This window comes from Pituophis catenifer, unplaced genomic scaffold (assembly GCF_029215685.1).
Source record: "Pituophis catenifer annectens isolate HBS135680 unplaced genomic scaffold, rPitCat1.0.hap2 SCAF_9, whole genome shotgun sequence".
NCBI classification, from domain to species: domain Eukaryota; kingdom Metazoa; phylum Chordata; class Lepidosauria; order Squamata; family Colubridae; genus Pituophis; species Pituophis catenifer.
Genome location: NW_027256889.1, coordinates 22,209,435 through 22,228,422, shown reverse-complemented (window position 1 = coordinate 22,228,422; position 18,988 = coordinate 22,209,435). Strand labels below are relative to the sequence as shown.

At 40.1% G+C, this 18,988-nt stretch overlaps 1 protein-coding gene across 1 annotated transcript; it reads left to right on the top strand.

Annotated features, from left to right (window-relative positions):
- Positions 1-15,663: 15,663 nt before the first annotated feature.
- LOC139321011 (gap junction beta-5 protein-like) lies at positions 15,664-16,515 on the top strand. Its single transcript, XM_070949605.1, has one exon. The coding sequence runs from the start codon at positions 15,664-15,666 to the stop codon at positions 16,513-16,515; it is 852 nt and encodes a 283-aa protein (XP_070805706.1).
- Positions 16,516-18,988: the final 2,473 nt, after the last annotated feature.

Genomic DNA, 18,988 nt, shown 5'->3' with positions numbered 1-18,988 from the left:
ACTCTTTGATGGCCTTTCAGCCTATAGAAAGGGGAATTTCAGTGCAGCAGATGGAGGTACCTGGGAAAGTCCACTGAGGAAGAGAAGGATTTCCAAAACAGGTAAGTTACTTATTTTTTTTCCCCTCCTATTACAATGGAGAGAGGAAGGAGAATAAGCTCTGAATGACTGTATGGCTAAACATGTTTTGACGTCCTTATGGCACCGAGACTGGTGTCTGGAAAAATATGGGTTTAGCTCCTATGTGGATGCAACTTTTAAAACCGATAGAGGCAATTCTGGAAAAGTTCTCCATCCCGATTGGGTCTTTGAAATGAAACGTGGCTGAAAAGAATCGCTTAGCAGGAAGGCAATCGTCTGAGCTTGCATTAGAAACCCGAGAGGCAGTCTGCGGGTTTGAATGAATTAAGCAAAGGCTTTGGAATGTTTTCAGGAGTTTCTGCAGTCGGTTTGGGACTGTTTTAGGAGTGAGAAAGTGTTGTGTACCTCTTCTTCATTCTGGAATAGCAGATTCCCAGGGAAACTCTGCAGACAAAGAACAAATTAAAAGCAAGAATGGCTCTCGCCACCTTTGCATTTATTAAAATGAAGGAAATTTCAAGAGTGAGTTGCAGTCTTTCAAAGGAAAACAGAGTTGATTTGATTTATAGCACCAACAAAAATAAAATCAAACATTAAATATAATTACACTCTGCTACTTTTCATCAGGGCCTTTTAAAAATGAAGTTTAGATAGAAACTCTGGGTCGGATCCAGAAAGTACATACTATTAAAATCAGTGTCAACAATAGTGCATCATAGTTTCATGGGAACTGAAGTTTAATTTAATTCCATTTTGATTACACCAGAGTGCTGCAGTTGAGTTGAGATCAAGGTTGGATCCAGACTAAGGCAGTTAAAATTCCACTGCTCTTGAAATCCATAAGGCTTCAGTCATAAGCAGCTAGAGATATGATAGTTCTGAACAATAATAAGAGGTTCAAAGCTTTGTATTTGGGATTTTATCTTGAGGGTTATAGAAATTCATCCCTATCACGATCTTCTGACGTAGGGTATTTCTCCTTCCAATGAGTCCATAGGCCACTGAGTGAGCATCAGTTCCTTTGTAGAGATGACTGGAAATCATATCTATGACTTCTTTCACGGTAGACTCCATGAAGGACTTTTTTCCATCCCAGATCACAAATTAGAGAAGAAGAGAATTAATTTGTGCCTGAGAAAAACACCTAGCAACAGGAAGACTATCAGTGTTCTCAGCAGGGGGAAATGGGATTTGTAGTTTCTTTTTCCTTTTTAATGAGCAGGGTGAGATGCTCACTCTAACTGTCTTTTTGAGAAGAGATTTGCAAACCAACTATTTTTTGTACTCATTTAAAAAAAAAAATGCAATCAAGAAGTTTGCTAGATGCAGACTCAGAGGTACACTTACCGTACTTTCTAAACTTTGTGTGATTTATGCATATATGAAAGGGTTTTAAAGTCCAGCATACTTTCCAGTAGTGTCATCTTCTTTGCCGTAGACAGGTTATTTACTATTCTGGCTTGGGTATACTGTAGGTAGTCCTCAACTAACGATTGCAATTGGAACCAGAATATTTGTTGCTAAGCAAGGTGGTTATTAAGTAAGATGTGCCCAATTTTATGACCTTCTTTGCCATGGTTGCTAAGCGATTCACTCCAGTTGTTAAGCGAATCCAATTTCCCTTATTAACTTTGCTTGTTGGAAGCCAGCTGGGAAGGTCACAAGTCATATGACTCTGGGATGCTGCAACCATCATAAATACTTCCTGGTTGCCAAGCACCGAGATTTTGATCACGTGCCCATGGAAATGCGAGAACCGGTCATAAGTTACTTTTTTTCAGTGCCATTATAACTTCAAATGGTTGCAAGTCAAGGACTGCCTATGAATTATATTACACTACATTTCACTATACGAGAACCTATGCTGGGACTTGTACTCCCACAAATTTTGGAGTGCATCCTTTTGGGACAAAGCTGTTCATACGTTTTGGATTTTATCTAAGAGAGCACTTACGTTTTAATTCATGATATAAGCAGAAAGGCAGCTGCTACTTAGTTGGCTTTTAATTTTGCATGCACACTTCATCTAAGTAAAATAGACTTCTGGAAAAGTCCAAAAGAGAAGCTCTGATCAGTGGAAGAAGAGGGTTCTTGCATATGCATCCTTATGCCTGTGTGTAGATATTGAAGGACATCTCTCCTTGTTTATGGCTTGATTTATAATGGTATAGAGGTCATATCATCCATGTTATCTTGCCCAACTCCCTACATGTACTGCAAATATTTAAAAAAATGTTGTTGTTAGTTGTGAAGTCATGTCCGACCCATCATGACCCCATGGACAACGTTCCTCCAGTCCTTCCTGTCCTCTACCACCCCCTGAAGTCCTTTTAAGCTCATGCCTACTACTTCAGTGACTCCATCCAGCCACCTCATTCTCTGCCATCCCGTTCTTCTTTTGCCCTCAATCTTTCCCAGCATTCGGCTCTTCTCCAGGGAGTCCTTCCTTCCCATTAGGTGGCCAAAGTATTTGAGTTTCATCTTCAGGATCTGGCCTTCTAAAGAGCAGTCAGGGTTGATCTCCTCTAGGACTGACCAGTTTGATCGCCTTGCAGTCCAAGGGACTCGCACGAGTCTTCTCCAGCACCAGAGTTCAAAATAAATTTAAAAATTATTTAAAAATAACTGCTACTATACCCACCATATACTGTATGTAATAAAAAAAAGATGATAACCCAACTACAACACTTTTCTTTATAAGAAGAACCAGCTTCCAAAATGGAGCGCAGTTCTCAGGTCCAAGTGATTGAAGGAGGTGAGGAGAGCAGTTCTTCTACCCAGGCCATGATAACTTCCAGTTTACCAGATGATTAATTATGTGTCAGTTCAAGTTTAGGAGGAATTGCCTGCGCCAACCCTTCCATTAAACAGAATGAGGCAACGGCCTCAGGTGTCAGATCCTGTGGGTAAGCAACTGGAGTTACCAGCTATTCCTCTTGAACTTGCTAACCATTTCCTTTCAGTGAACTGAGCCACAAGGAGATTCCAGCTTGTCCTGAGCTCCCAAACTAGTATTACCTTTGGTATGATTTTTTTAAAAAAAGTGAATCTCTCCCTGAAGCCAAAATAAAATTCTTCTCATTTTCTACTGATGGAAAACGATAAAATGACATTGCCATTTTGTTCTTCTCCATGGGTAGCAAAATGTCATGGACTACCTCAGTGAGGGCATCTTTTCATCTCCTCATATTTCTCCTCTGCTTGTCTACATCTGCTGGGCTCAATTCACTTTTCGGACCAGAAGGAAAGCAGTGGACAATGATATTCCATTTCCTTACACCTCTGGGTATAAGGAACAGGAAAGGACATTATGAAGGAGAGAAGGAAGAGACAGAACATTCTAAGTATGATGAACAATTGAGGGAACTAGGTATGTCGGGTCTAATGAAGAAAAGGACTAGGGGTGAAATGATAGCACTTTTCCAGTACTTGATGGGCTGTCACAGAAAAGAGGGATTAACTTATTCTCCAAAGCATCTGAGGGCAGGACAAGGAGTAAGGGATGGATGCTCATTAAAAAGAGATCCAACCTAGGACAAAGGAGAAATTTCCTGACAGTTAGAACAATCAATCAGTGGAACGGCTGGCCTCCAGAAGTTGTGGGTGGCTCCATCACTGGAGATTTTCAAGAAGAGACTGGACAGGCATTTAACAGTCTTAGGTGCTCTCTCAGCTTCATTATTTTCTTGCAGGCAGTTCACACGTTTCAATTCAACACTGAGCTACATATATTTCATTCTATGAGACTCAGAAGTCTTTACACTTATTTCATAATAAAGTGGGCAAAAGATTGATTGTTGTCTCCTTTTTTTTTCCTTGCAACCCGCTCTCCATCTCTCTGCAGTGTCCCTGAATGCCCAGGCTTCGTTTCAATCCCAGAAAAAGAAATCTCAAGGTCTCTCCTTTCTTCAGACTTTTTTCTCTGCTCTTGAGAAATTTTGGAGAACTTCTCCTTTATCTGAAGATCAGAGAATGATCCAGTCAGTTTCCCCACAAATTTGGGGGTGAACTGCACCTAGCGCTAAAAAAACAACAACACCAATCTAAGTCAGCAATAGAGAAAATCTTGTCATTGATTTAATTGCTATCTTCCCACATATGAAAAGTAGCTAAACTTGAGGCTTATCAATATGATATATGTCCTTAAAACCTCACAGGGTTTCTATGGGTGGGGCATTCCAGAAAAAAAATTACATTGGTATCACAGATAGCTGGATGGAGAAGAAAACAAACGCCGATGCAAAGAATGAGTTCTACACACAACCTAGGAATAACCTGATTTTATGTAGGCCAGTAGATACATTCCTGGAACTGGGTGGCACCATATTAACTATTTTGGCTTTAAGAGCTAATTTTTATTTATTTATTTATTTATTTATTTATTTATTTATTTATTTATTTATTTATTTATTTATTTATTAGATTTTTATACCGCCCCCTCTCCCGAAGGACTCGGGGCGGTGAACAGCCAAAATTAAAAAACATACAATATAAACATTAAAATACGTTTAAAACAGAATTAAATCCAAAATGGCTCCCCAATTTAAAACGCCTTACCCATGCCCCTATAAATAGGACGAATTTAAAATTTAAAAATTTAAAATTTCCACATTTAAAAAGGGGGAAGATTTAGGCCAGGCCAGCTTGATAAAATAGAAAAGTCTTTTCTTATGTCCTTTAGGATGAACCTCTTGTTATCAGTTCTACTCATGTGCTGAGACCCTCTTAATATAGTTGAGTTGGTTATGTTCCATAACCATCTGGAGCCAGCTTAGTAACAGTTGTTGTTGTTGTTAGTCAACAGTTGTTGGCCCCCGACCTCCGCTCTTTCCATCGCGACCTGAAAACGTGGCTGTTTCGTTTGGCTGGCCTGGGTTGATGGGGTTTTAATTTTTAATTTGTTAGTCTTAATTGCACTTTTAACTGTTAAATTATGAGATTTGGATTTAATTTCTTTTTAACTTTTCCATTAGATGTTTTTTACTGTTGTGAGCTGTCCTGAGTCCGGCTGAAGATAGGGCAGCATATAAATCTCAATAATAATAATAATAATAATAATAATAATAATAATAATAATAATAATAATAATAATAATAATAATAATAGTTGTACAGTCCTGTCCGACTCATCGCGATCCCATGGACAACGTTCCTCCAGCCCTTCCTGTCCTCCACCATCCCCCATAGTCCATTTAAGCTCACGCCGACTGCTTCAGTGACTCCATCCAGCCACCTCGTTCTCTACCGTCCCCTTCTTCTTTTGCCCTCAACCGTTCCCAGCATTAGGCTCTTCTCCAGTGAGTCCTTCCTTCTCATTAGGTGGCCAAAGTATTTGAGTTTCATCTTCAGGATCTGGCCTTCTAAAGAGCAGTCAGGGTTGATCTCTGTGGTTGGATCACCTTGCAGTCCAAGGGACTCGCAGGAGTCTTCTCCAGCACCAGAGTTCAAAGGCCTCCATTCTTCAGCACTCAACCTTCCTTATGGTCCAACTTTCACAGCCATACATTGCAACTGGAGAAACCATAGCCTTGACTATATGCACTTTTGTTGGCAGGGTGATGTCTCTGCTTTTTAGTATGCTGTCTAGAATTGCCATAGCTTTCCTCCCCAGGAGCAAGCGTCTTTTAATTTCTTGGCTGCAGTCCCCATCTGCGGTGATCTTGGAGCTCAGGAAAATAAAATCTGTCACTACCTCCATTTCTTCCCCATCTATTTGCCAGGAATTGAGAGGGCCAGATAACATGATCTTAGTTTTCTTAATGTTGAGTTTCAAGCCAACTTTTGCGCTCTCCTCCTTTACCTGCATCAAGAGGCTCTTTAGTTCCTCTTCACTTTCTGCCATTAGAGTGGTATCATCTGCATATCTGAGGTTGTTGATATTTCTCCCAGAAATCTAAATTCCAACAGATAGTTGCAATTAACAATACACATTGGGAGATTTTCATGGATTTCCAAGAATACCAGTTGTATTGTTTTGTACAATTACAGATGCTTTGCAAGATGTTAGGGCTACACAGTGGATATGGTGATTGTTACCACACATATAAGCTCCCTAATGACATCTAGCTGACCATTATGGGGGGGGGAAGTAAAGTGAATTATATGTCTTGATTCAAAAGATGCTTGTCTCTTAGTAGTTTCAGTTAAACTCCAAACAAGCCCTATAAGAAAAGTATGAATTAGATGTCCTCATGCAAACTAGTAATAATATTATTATGATATAGAACATCTATATAGAACTGACAGACTCCAGATAAATTAGACAACAATTCCCATAACTACAAAGCATTGTTTTAATTAATGAATTAATTAATTTATATCATGTTTATAAATATTATTTTTATAAATAACTCAAGGCAGCAAACAGATGTAATATTCCTTTCTCTTCCTATATTCCCCACAATAACAATTCCCCCTCTGAGGTGGGCTGGGCCAAGGTCACCCAGCCAGTTTTCATGCCCAAGAAAGGACTAGAACTCACAATCTCCCAGTTTCTTGCCTGGTGCCTTAACCACATTGTGGTTGGGTAGTCAAGGAAGCAGTTATGGGTGAGAGGGTGTAAATCCTATGTACATAAGTAAGCCATGTACTTATTCATTCCACCAAATTTCTACATTTTTTAATACTCTTATAAATTGTATGCAGATTTTCATTACATCCATCTTTTGCAGGTTTCTCTGACAGATGCACGTCTGAATGCAATTTTCCCTAACAGATGTATTTTTGTGCACAGCTATATCTAATATATGCTTTTTGTATACAATACTTTCAAATACATGCCTTTTTCCCCCCTACACAGTAATTCTAAATGGGTATTATTCTATTTGCAAGTTTCCCAAATGGATCACTGTCATTTTAGAAGTGAGGGATATTTCAAAATGGCTATAATCAAACGGGGTGCATTATTTGGCCACATCCATGCCATGATCAAGCCATTTGGCTGTTCTTCCATAAAAATTCTGCTGCCAGATTAGCTGACCCAGTTATCTTTTGGGGTGGGGAGGAGATAACTGCTCTGAATACCAAGCATCATGAGTTAGAGATTATGTAGAAATCACCAGCTCAAAGATTTGGAACACACCATATTTCTTTCCAATTCTAGGCAACCAAACAGGAACAGTTGACAGGGCAACATTCCTTCATGCCTAGTAGTTTGGATGCCCTTACATGACAAACCAAATGCTAGGCTATATACCAGTGATGATGAACCTATGGGACGCATGCGGGCATGCGCCCATACGCGGGGGGCAGGGGTGGGTTCTACTTACCTTTACTACCGGTTCACAATGGGGCCGTGCGCACTCAGAAGCTTCCTGATGATGTCAGGGTCGGTGGGCGGAGCCTCCCACCGGTTTTACTACCGGTTCTTGTGAACCAGTCCAAACCAGGGGCAGCCCACCACTGGCAGGTGGGGGGGCATGCAGAGGACCACGCAGAGGGTGGGGTGCATGTACGGGGGCCACACGCACATTGCATTTTGGGGGTTCAGGTGCTTTGGGCACTCGGTCCGGAAGAGCTTATCCATCACTGCTATATACTGTATATTTGTTTTTGTTTTTTTAAAGAATGTTTTTAAATAAATTTTAAATGTTTTTTTAAAATTAGAAGACCTCCAAGATCCCTTCCAGCTCTATTCTGATTGATTGATTGATTGATTGATTGATTGATTGATTGATGTTTCTTAGGTACTTAGGACAGCTTCACAGTGGATCATCAGGAAGACAACACTTCCAGGCCAAATATTCCTTCCATTTGTCCCAGATTGTCTCAAATGAGACTATCAAACAGACCAAAATACCTCCTCGCCAGCAATCAGCAGCTAGATAAGCTCAGTTTAACACTTAGTTAACGGTCTAGTTTTAATCTTAAAACCAGACTAACAACCAAGCAATAAACAATACCCCAATCAAGGAACTACCAATTCAGACAAAAATCAGTCAACAACAACCTAAATAAGAAACCACTAACAACTCACCCACCAACAACGACAGGGCAAGTCACATTCATTCTTGATGAATGTATCTTTTCTTTTATGTACACTGAGAGTTTATGCACCAAGACAAATTCCTTGTGTGTTCAATCACACTTGGCCAATAAAGAGTTCTATTCTATTCTATTCTATTCTATTCTATTCTATTCTATTCTATTCTATTCTATTCTATTCTATTCTATTCTATTCTATTCTATTCTATTCTATTCTAGGACCTGGGTACCTATGAGATCGCCTTCTGCCACTGATAGCCTCCCACCGTCCAGTTCGCTCCCACAGAGAGGGACTCCTCAGGGTGCCGTCGGCCAAATTATGTTGGCTGGCGACACCCAGGGGGAGAGCCTTCTCTGTGGGAGCCCCTGCCCTTTGGAATGAACTGCCCCTGGACATACGCAAGATCTCTGACCTCCGAGTTTTCCGCTGTGCTCTTAAGACTCTGCTCTTCCGACAGGCAGGGCTAGCTTCATAAATAGAGTTTTAAATTTGGAATTCTTAAATTTTTGGGTTTTTTAGTTAATTGGCCTTAAATGTAATACTTTTAATAATTGTTTAAATTTAAATTGTGATATTTGTATTGTGTTTTTACCTGGCTGTACACCACCCCGAGTCCTTCGGGAGAGGGGCGGTATAGAAGTAAAATTATCCTTATCCTTATCCTTATCCTTATCCTTATATAAACAGAGGGTAAATCCTACTCCCTTCTATCACTGATGATATTACCTAGTTCGGTAATGAAACTCTGCAAGAAAACAACCAAGCTCAGAGAGCACCAAGGATCCTTCCATTTTCTCTCCTTTTTTAAAACTAACTTTAATGAGCATGATTTCAAAATAAGAGAGCTTTCAATTGTTCTCCAATGATATCCTGATCCTGTAACATTCATTTGTCCGGCACATACTGCAATCTCAGCTGCTTCTTGCACCATTTTCTATTGCTTTTTGTCTTCTGAATATGGAAGTGAAAGCTCTCTTTTGCAAAATTAATTTCTTATTCTTACTGTTTTGCCTCTTGGCTCAAAGAAGAGGAGGGAGATATATATGGAGTGGAATTTATTTATTCGAAAGACACCTTGTTTCTTTTGATTCACTCCCAGTGGAAAGGTTGAAACGACAGAAGTTGATGGGTTTGCTGTTCTGAAGGATTCAGGCGTTGTGAATCACCCTTCCTTCCTGCCACGTTGTTTTATTAGCTGCTGTGGCTTAGATTCCTTTTTCTTTCTTTTTTTTCTTTTTAAAGTTAGTCCTTATATAAGCAAGTGATATATGATAATGTTCAAAAAGCCCCCTGGGATTTTTCTCTACCAGTTTCCATTCAACTGATGAAAGAGAATTAAATTCTGAAAATTCTCTCAGCACAGAAGAAAAACCCAGTGAAAATCTTGTAGGTAGAACGTAAGTTAGGGATGAAATAGTAAAACAGCTACTTATGTGGATGGGATAACCAGTGTGAATGTTCCGTCTTCAATCTTTTGCAGGTCTGCAGCCTCCCAGGGCTTCCCACATTTAATTAAATTCCCCCCAAAACAGACCTAATTAGGGTGTTCCTTCCAGGAGCTTTTCCTAATAGAAAATCTGAGCTTCAAAGTTGTCTTCAGCTCTAGAAATATCATAGCACTCTGAGTAACGGAATTACAGATGGCACAGAACCATAGAGTTAGAAGGGACCAGTCAGAGCCTGGATGCCAAACCTCAACATTTATTTATTTACTTTATTTATTTATTTTGTCGAGTACGTATTACATAATATATATAAGTATAAGCATGAATTGAATACATAAAATGAATACAATTAAAGGGAACATTAGGACAGGGACGGTAGGCACGCTGATGCTCTTATGCACGCCCCTTACAGACCTCTTAGGAATGGGGTGAGGTCAACAGCAACCAGTCTAAGGTTAAAATTTTGGGGGTTTGGGGATGAAACCACAGAGTCAGGTAGTGCATTCCAGGCATTGACCACTCTGTTGCTGAAGTCGTATTTTCTGCAATTGAGTTTGGAGCAGTTCACTTTAAGTTTGTATCTATTGTGTGCTTGTGTATTGTTGTGGTTGAAACTGAAGTAGTCATTGACAGGTAGGACATTGTAGCAGATGATTTTATGAGCTATGCTTAGGTCAGACTGAAGGTGGCGTAGTTCTAAATTTTTTAAGCCCAAAATTTCAAGTCTGGTGGCATAAGGTAATACAGTACCAGAATCATGATTAAAATATCTGAGCAAGAGACATTTGTACACTCGCCTGCCACTCTGATGGCCTGGTTCCCAATAAGTCACGGCCAGGGGTTAAGGACCCCTATCTTATCCCAAAAGTGCTTTTTCAAGAGGCAACTGGACTTTCTGGTTTTTCTTTGAAGACGTTTTGCTTCTCATCCAAGAAGCTTCTTTGGCTCTGATTGGATGGTGGGGAATGGAAGGATTCATACTCTTGCAAACAGCTGGCCATTTGCATTCTTTTAGGGGGTTGTTAAGGTCACCTGGAGGTCTCCTCAGGGTCACCTGAGTGATGCAAATGAGTGTGGAGCCTTCTTGGAACTGTTGAAAGGACTGTGTTGTAGACTGGAGATAGATGATGTCATAACCCTCTCCGTTGAGGGAGGACTGTTCAGTTTTGACATAGATGGCTTCTTTGACCCCTCTTTCAACCAGCAGTCCTCTCTGTCCAAAATGTGGACTTTGCTGTCTTCAAAAGAGCAACCTTTGTCTTTTAAATGCAGATGGTCTGCTGAATTGAAAGTGAAACGTCTTCAAAGAAAAACAAGGAAGTCCAATTGCCTCTTGAGAAAAGCATCTTTGTTACAACCAGGGCCCGGATGATGGAGAATCTCCATAGACCCTTGTCTTAGAACATTCAGGAATTGCATGCATTTCCCCTAAGGGGAACACATCAATGGAAAACATAATATACAGTTTGCCCTAGGATCATAGTCAATGATGGAATTCAAGTAATTTAACAACCGGTTCTCTGCCCTAATGATTTCTTCCAACAACCAGTTTGCTAAACTGCTCAGAAAGTTAACAACCGGTTCTCCCAAAGGGGTGCGAAGTGGCTGAATCCCACTACTGATCATAGTCTTCTTCTGAAGAGGCCCCAGGAATGCCATCAAGAGCCGAATTAAGTCCCTCATTCAAAAAAAAAAAAGTTCCCATAAAAAACAAGACTCTTTTTCAGTGAATGTCCAAGAATGTACATTTTGGGAAGCAAAATTCTAAGACACAAATTCCATCCTCTCTTCCAACGTAGCAATAGCAGCCTTAGGGGTGTATTGTCCATGATGAATTCGATTGATTGGTTAGGAGGATTGAAGATTGAACACCTTCGCCTGGTTCCTGAACCCTTGGGCCGTTCTTGCAAATATTAATTTTGTTCAGTCTTCTCAGCCAATTTGCCTTTCTAGAAGAGGTCTTTAAGAGGAAAAAGGAGCATAATACTCTCTCAAGCCCTAATTAAGATTCCTTCCCTTTTTGTCGTCGTTCCCTCATTTCACAGTCACTTGGCAAGTTTCTGATGAAGCTCTTTTTCCCCAGGCTTCTAACATGCCTTTATTTTGCTTCACTAAGTGTAGACTCTTATGGGTGACCCCAGTTGGATGGTTATTTGATGATTTCAGACAGCAGCAGTCATTCCTCCAAATTGTGCAAAAAGGCCTTTCATTCTAGAAATTCAGAATACTAGCCAGAGAAAACTAATTAGATATCCAAGTCCTCCTCCTCAGTGCCTAGACATGTATACATTTCTAAAACTTTGGATTAAAAAAAAAATCTTCCCTCCCTTAGCGAGGTTTGGGTTCAGGGTGCTTTAGGATTTTGCTTGCTTGCTTGCTTGCTTGATTTCACTTGAAAATATGAGAATTGCAAATAGGGATAATTAAGAAAAGTGGTCAATATTATTGCAATTGGATTCAGTTCCAAAGGGAAAACGAACCCAAGTCATAAATAGGATGATGTTTTCTAAACTTTCCCAATTCCAAACTAATTCCAATCAGTAGCTGTCAGACTTACAAAGTATATCAAACAGGAATAGGATGGGATGGGACGGGACGGGACGGGACGGGACGGGACGGGACGGAACGGTACGGAACGGAACGGAACGGAACGGAACGGAACGGAACGGAACGGAACGGAACAGAACAGAACAGAACAGAACAGAACAGAACAGAACAGAACAGAATAGAATAGAATAGAATAGAATAGAATAGAATAGAATAGAATAGAATAGAATAGAATTCTTTATTGGCCAAGTGTGATTGGACACACAAGGCATTTGTCTTTGGTGCATACGCTCTCAGTGTACATAAAAAGACAAGATACATTCATCAAGAATCACAAGGCACAACACCCAGTGACAGTCATACAGTAGAATAGGCAATCAAATCATACTAGGAAACAATCAATATCAATATCAATCGCAAGGATATAAGCAGCAAAGTTATAGTCATGCAGTCACAAGTGGGAGGAGATGGGTGATAGGAACGATGAGAAGATTAATAGTAATAATAATGCAGATTTAGTGAATAGTTTGACAGTGTTGAGGGAATTATTTGTTAAGCAGAGTGATGGCATTTGGAAAAAAATGGTTATTGTGTCTAGTTGTTCTGGGGTGTAGTGCTCTATAGCGTCATTTTTGAGGGTAGAAGTTGAAACAATTTATGTCCAGGATGCGAAGGGTCTGTAAATATTTTCACAGGCCTCTTTTTGACTCATGCAGTATACAGGTTCTCAGTGGAAGGCAGGTTGGTAGCCATTGTTTTTTCTATAGTTCTAATGATCCTCTGAAGTCTGTGTCTGTCTTGTTGGGTTGCAGAACCAAACCAGACAGTTATAGAGGTGCAGATGACAGATTCAATAGTTCCTCTATAGAACTGGATCAGCAGCTCCTTAGGCAGCTTAAGCTTCCTGAGTTGGTGCTCAAACCAGATCAAACAAACCAGATCAGCTAATTCTACTTTATTGTAAAGTTACATTAAAAGAATCTTGCAAATATGAAAGTACATTTCTTCCCCCCACAGTTCCCTTTACAGCCCAAGAAACTAGGGAGGGTCCCTACTGAGCCTCTTGCCCCGTTCACATTCCTACTGCAAGCTAAGCTATCTTTTAACGGACCTTGGCTGATCCATTGGCTGTGTCTCATTGGGCTGTCTCCCAGGGTCATTCCCATGTACCATTGCATCAGCTGTAATAAATGACTCCATTTGTTAATGCCAAGTATTACTCAGGATTTGTGTTATGATATCAATGTCATCATCTGTCATCATTTTCACATTAACTCATTAATACTGCTGAAGACACCTATGAAGAAGCCCAAAAAAATAAAAGAAGGGGAGGGGCTATATTAGGTTAAGGTGATCTAACATGTAGATAATATGTTAAAATGGATTAATATCCCAAACATTCTCTGAAGGAACTACAACTTTGAAAAGGCAAGTTGCCATGTACATACTATATATACATCCAGACCAGTATGTGTTGTTTTTCTGTGACATATAATATGCAGTATGTAGGTATAATCTTACTTACTTACTTACTTACTTACTTACTTACTTACTTACTTACTTACTTACTTACTTACCGTATTTTTCGGACTATAAAATGTACCTACCTTTTTTGGTGAGGAAAACAAGAAAAAGAAATCTGCCTCTGCCTCTCTGCCTCCCAGCAATTTTGCCTCGGTGCAGCAAACAGCAAACAGCCTGCTTTATTTCATTTTCGTTTTCAGCATAGCTTGATTAGCACAAGGAAAAAAAACATCTGCTTCAGCAATTTACCTCCTTGCAGCAAGCAGCAGAGGCCCATGCAAAACAGCTGAGAGCAAATCAGCTGAGAGTTGGGAGGCCGATCAAATTAACTTGTGCTAATTAGGCTGTGCTGAAGCTGAAAGGAGCTGTTTCTTCTTGCTGTTTGCTTGCAAGGAGGTAACTGCTGGGAGGCAGAGGCCAAAGAGTGGGGGCCAGTGGGTGGGCGGGGCTACATTCGGTGTATAAGACGCACCTAAATTTTCACCCCCTTTTAGGGGGGAAAATGGTGTGTCTTATACTCCGAAAAATACGGTACTTACTTACTTACTTACTTGTCACATTTATGCAGTGTATATTGGAGGTGGTGACCCTTTGAGAGCGTTATGCAATGAAATTTCATTTCACTTTAAACAATTAGTATACATTTAAAGTGTCAATTAAGTTATTCTAAGTTCTTGAGGCCTGAATAGCAATCTTCTCCAACCTAACACCTAATTGGCAGGGGTGGGTTCTACTTACCTTTACTACCAGTTTGCAATGGGAGCACACACGCAGAAGCTTCTGTGCATGCGCAGATCGTCCATTATGACGTCTGGGCAGGTGGGCGGAGCCTCCTGCCGCTTTTACTACTGGTTCGCAAGAACCGGACAGAACCAGGAGCAACCCACCACTGCTGGTTGGCGTGTTTAGTCCTGCAGTTTCCAGAGCTTTCCCAGCATGGAGCTCTGGTGTTCCTAGCTCTATTATGGATGGTACTCCATATTATATGGAGAAGGGTAAGCTATTCAAATTTTAAAAGGAAGGAGGTTCCAGCAGTATCGCTTCTTTTTTCATCTCATTTGGCTTCAAGGTAGATGATCAAGTCTAGTAGACTTAGAGTGAGAAATAACCTCATAACTAGGTAGTATGATGGACTGCAGGGCCGGCGCAACGTGTAACATGTTCTCACTGGTGCAATAGGCCTGGGTGTTTTGTTAATATGATTTATTGGGTTAGGGATTTTCTGTCTTCACTATGAGTTGTATTGTGTTGGGGTGGGTGGGTGCACTGAGGGAGCTCAACCAATCTCATTGCACATATGTTGTGCACTGACAATAAAGATTTGAATTGAATTGAATTGATTGAGAAACCAAGCCTATCAAATAAAAAGGTTGATGGGCAAAAGGGAATGAAGAAGAGAAACTTAGCCTGAACCAGGGGTGGGTTCTAAATTTTTTTTTACTACCGGTTCTGTGGTCGTGGCTTATTTTGTGGGTGTGGCTTGATGGTCATGTGACAATTCTTTAGGCTTTAGCAGAGGTACTGGTCTACCAGGCTTTTAACTGCTTGCAGAGCTGTACCGATCTACCCATTTGTTTCTGGAGGCACTGGTCTACCCATTTATTTTTGCAGGCACCAGTCTACCCATTTGTTTTTGGAGGCACCGGTCTACTCATTTGTTTTTGGAGGCACTGGTGTACCACCACAATGCCTTTTAACACTGAGCAGCTGTAGGGCGGCCCTTTGAAGCCCCGCAGCAAGAGTTTAAAACAATTTTTTGCCTTCTAGCTGGGATTCTGGAGGCAGCAATAGATTGGGGGTGGGGCCAAATAAAAGGTAAGAATAACGTGGGGGGGTAGGGGGGCGGGGGGAGAACCGGTTTGGTGATGTCATATCATCAGCGCTACCAGCTCGGCAGAACCGGGAGGAACCCACCACTGGCCTGAACCTCACTTCCATGGCTCTATATTATGAGAGTTTAAACTCAACATCCCTGGAGATCATGTGATTCAAGGAAAGCAACTTAGCTCATGTCAATGAGATCAAAACTTTCTAACCACACCGTCTTTCTCTTTTCAGACTCTGCTAAAAGAAATTAACCAAGATGAATTGGTCTGGTTTGGAAGATCTCCTGGGGGGAGTGAACAAATACTCTACAGCGTTCGGGCGTATTTGGCTCTCGGTTGTTTTCATCTTTCGGCTTCTAGTCTACTTAGTGGCAGCAGAGAAAGTCTGGGGAGATGACAGTAAGGACTTTGACTGCAACACTGAGCAGCCAGGTTGTCCCAATGTCTGCTATGACCATTACTTTCCAATCTCTCACATCCGACTCTGGGCCCTGCAACTCATCCTTGTCACCTGTCCTTCCCTGTTGGTTGTTATGCATGTAGCCTATCGGCAAGCCAAACTGAAGAAACGTTTACAGAAATGTGGGGATCACTTCAGACCACGTTATCCTCCAGGCAAGAAGCGTGGAGGGTTATGGTGGACCTACCTCTTCAGTCTTCTCTTCAAAGCTGCGGTGGACATTGTGTTCCTGTTTATCTTTTACCACGTGTACCCAAACTACAAACTTCCTACTCTAGTCAAATGCTCTCTCCCACCTTGCCCTAACCTAGTTGACTGCTACATAGCCAGGCCAACAGAAAAGAACATCTTCACTCTGTTCATGATTATTACAGCCTGTGTTTGTATCCTACTTAGCCTCCTGGAAGCTTTCTATCTCATTGGGAAAAGATGTAAAGAGAGCATTCAAGACCGAAGTGAAAGTCACAGCAGAGAGAGTGGCGAAGTACACTTTATCAAAAGAGACCACTGCTCCCTGTCCCCAAGTAAACAGGACACCACCGAAATAGATGGGCAGATTTTTCATGGGTCAGATTATAAACCCGTCACTTCACCTCTCATAAGCAACTCCCAATGTGGAGAACCTTCAAAACTTGGGAAGCTGGAATAAAATACACACCCATGAAAAAAAGAAGAGCTTGGGCCCCATCCATATTGCTCCATTCCAATACCAATTCCACTTTCCGTTAAGCTGGAAATGTGAGAAGTGTGAGAAATGGTGGCAGTTATAGGGGATTAGGAAAAAGAGCATTGATCTAGTTCTGTTTGTTCAGGTTTCAATAGCTACTGTATTTTGCCATGTAATCCGCTCCAGGTTTATGTTCCAACCAGAGCATATGCACCAAAGACAAATTCCTTGTGTGTCCAATCACTCTTGGCCAATAAAGAATTCTATGTCTATGGCAGCCATGACCTTCTTCAGGGTGGTCCATTACAATCCCGTCTGCCTTTCTGATATATATTTTTTTTTAACCGCATCACTCGTAGGTAGCCCTCATGAGTTTAGTGTTTTCTTCTCCATCCAAACTCTAAACTTCCCCAGGTCCAAAATATTGCAGCTCTGGAAACCTAAGAATTCTAATGTCTACTGATTCTTTTGCAAGGGGTTGATGGTTCTTCTATCCAAACATGGTACTTCTTTCCAGGAGAGAGGGTCTTCAACAGCCATATTCATTTATTTTGATTCTTTTAACGGAAGGCATCTAAATTATTTGTCAACAATACATTGTTCTTTGTTCACTTTCTAACCCAATCTAATTTTTAAAATCATCTCACTATCAAGGAAGATATTTGGTGAAACTGGTATTGAGATGGTTTTCCAATGAAGAGAATTTGGAATTGTAAAATAAAACTTAAGACATGTTGGCTAATGGAGGAAAGGCAATGCACAGTGTCCTAGCCCCAATGAAGTAGCAAAGGTCCTAGCTTGAAAAATGTGTTTTTTTTTTCATTTGCAGGAGCCAGGAATGGCAAAGAGGAAGATGCATGTGGTTTGATGGTCTGCCATCATTACTGCCATTCAGCTTGATGGTCTATGAGTTGTCAAGAGTGAATCTAGGCACAAAACAAGGCATATTATTAATAATTGAAAATCAAATTTTGGATAATAAAAATCTGTCTGATATCAATGAGATCATTTAGCATGTAGCTCACTTTTCTCTTGGTTTACTGGAAGCCATTTCCCAAAATTTCATAGGACTCTTCACCAACTATATTTGGAGATCACAGGGTTAAACTTTAAGATTATTGGCATAGCAAACCATTAACTTCAATTCCTCACTTTCTTCCTGTTATGCTTTCTGGGTTAAGAGATTGGTGCTAGGCATGCAATAGATGAGAAATATCACAATGATCTATTACAGCCTTGTGTAAGTTCCACACCTCAATGCCAACTGATCATCTCTGTTTTAAGTCCTGATTTTCTCGTTGATCGACAACTTAGCTTGCCTGAAACTCTACAAGCCACGGCAAACCCACTCCTCCTCTGCATTGGCACACTCCAGTAGTTAATTACGTGCTATTGATGGGTTAATTGTTATTAATTATATGTCACATGTTTTCTGATTCATTTCTCCACGTATGATCTAATAGAATATTGAGAAACTGTTTACTGCTGACCTAAATTCTCTCTTTCTCAATTACTAAGTTGCCCAGGGAAACTTCTGGAATAGTTTGTTTGATTTGGAGAAAAGGAGAAAATATACATTTTAGAAATAAAATAAATTGAGATATTTTTTCCTGAAATAGAAATGGCTATCCATCTTGTGAACCAAGAACATTTAATTTGGTTTACTAATTTCAAAATAAATCACATCGCTTATCTGTAAAGTATGTAAGACATCATGTGTGAGGCCTACAAAATTGAGTTAACCCATTTGTTCATCTAGCTCAAGATTATAGGTGCTTACTGGCAGCAACTGTCTATGATCTCAGGGCAGACTATTTCCAATTTTTGATCAAGATGTCAGAAAGTGAATTTTTGATCTTCTGCACAGACAACTGTCTTATATTGACGTACACCAATTGTTATTCTACCTAATTCTCAGGGTTTCAGACTGAAATCTTTCCTAGAAATTCTCGGAGAATTCAGAAATCTGGATGCCTTACTTGTGAAGAACAAAACTCTGTGCTGCTGCACTTTGACCTATAGTTGGTTTAATCAGAATTTTAGTTAGTTTTTTTGAGGAGCAGTTTAATTATAATAGCTACATTTACATACTTGAACACTTTTAGTATTTAATGTTATGATGTAGGCAATGATAAATAAAAATGCTGAAGTTGGCTAATTACAATTAATTGCTGTCTTATTTCAAGAAACCTCACCCTCTTTCCCAAAACTCAGAACAGGAGTTCTTTGTTACAATTGGGATATTATGAAAATGTTTTTTCTTCTGGTTATTTTGAAATAAAGAAGGACTAAAAGGAAATTACCTATATACATATTTTTCCATTGTTTCTAAGAGTAAGTACATACTTCATTTTGAAGGACTTGGTAAATTCAACTTAAATTCAGGAATAGACCTCTTAAGAAAAGAATCTGCCATTGTCTACAAAATAGTTATTATTTATCTATTTATTTATTA

Coding starts and splice junctions, on each gene's coding strand:
- LOC139321011 (XM_070949605.1), top strand. CDS start 15,664: ATGAATTGGTCTGGTTTGGAAGATCTCCTGGGGGGAGTGAACAAATAC.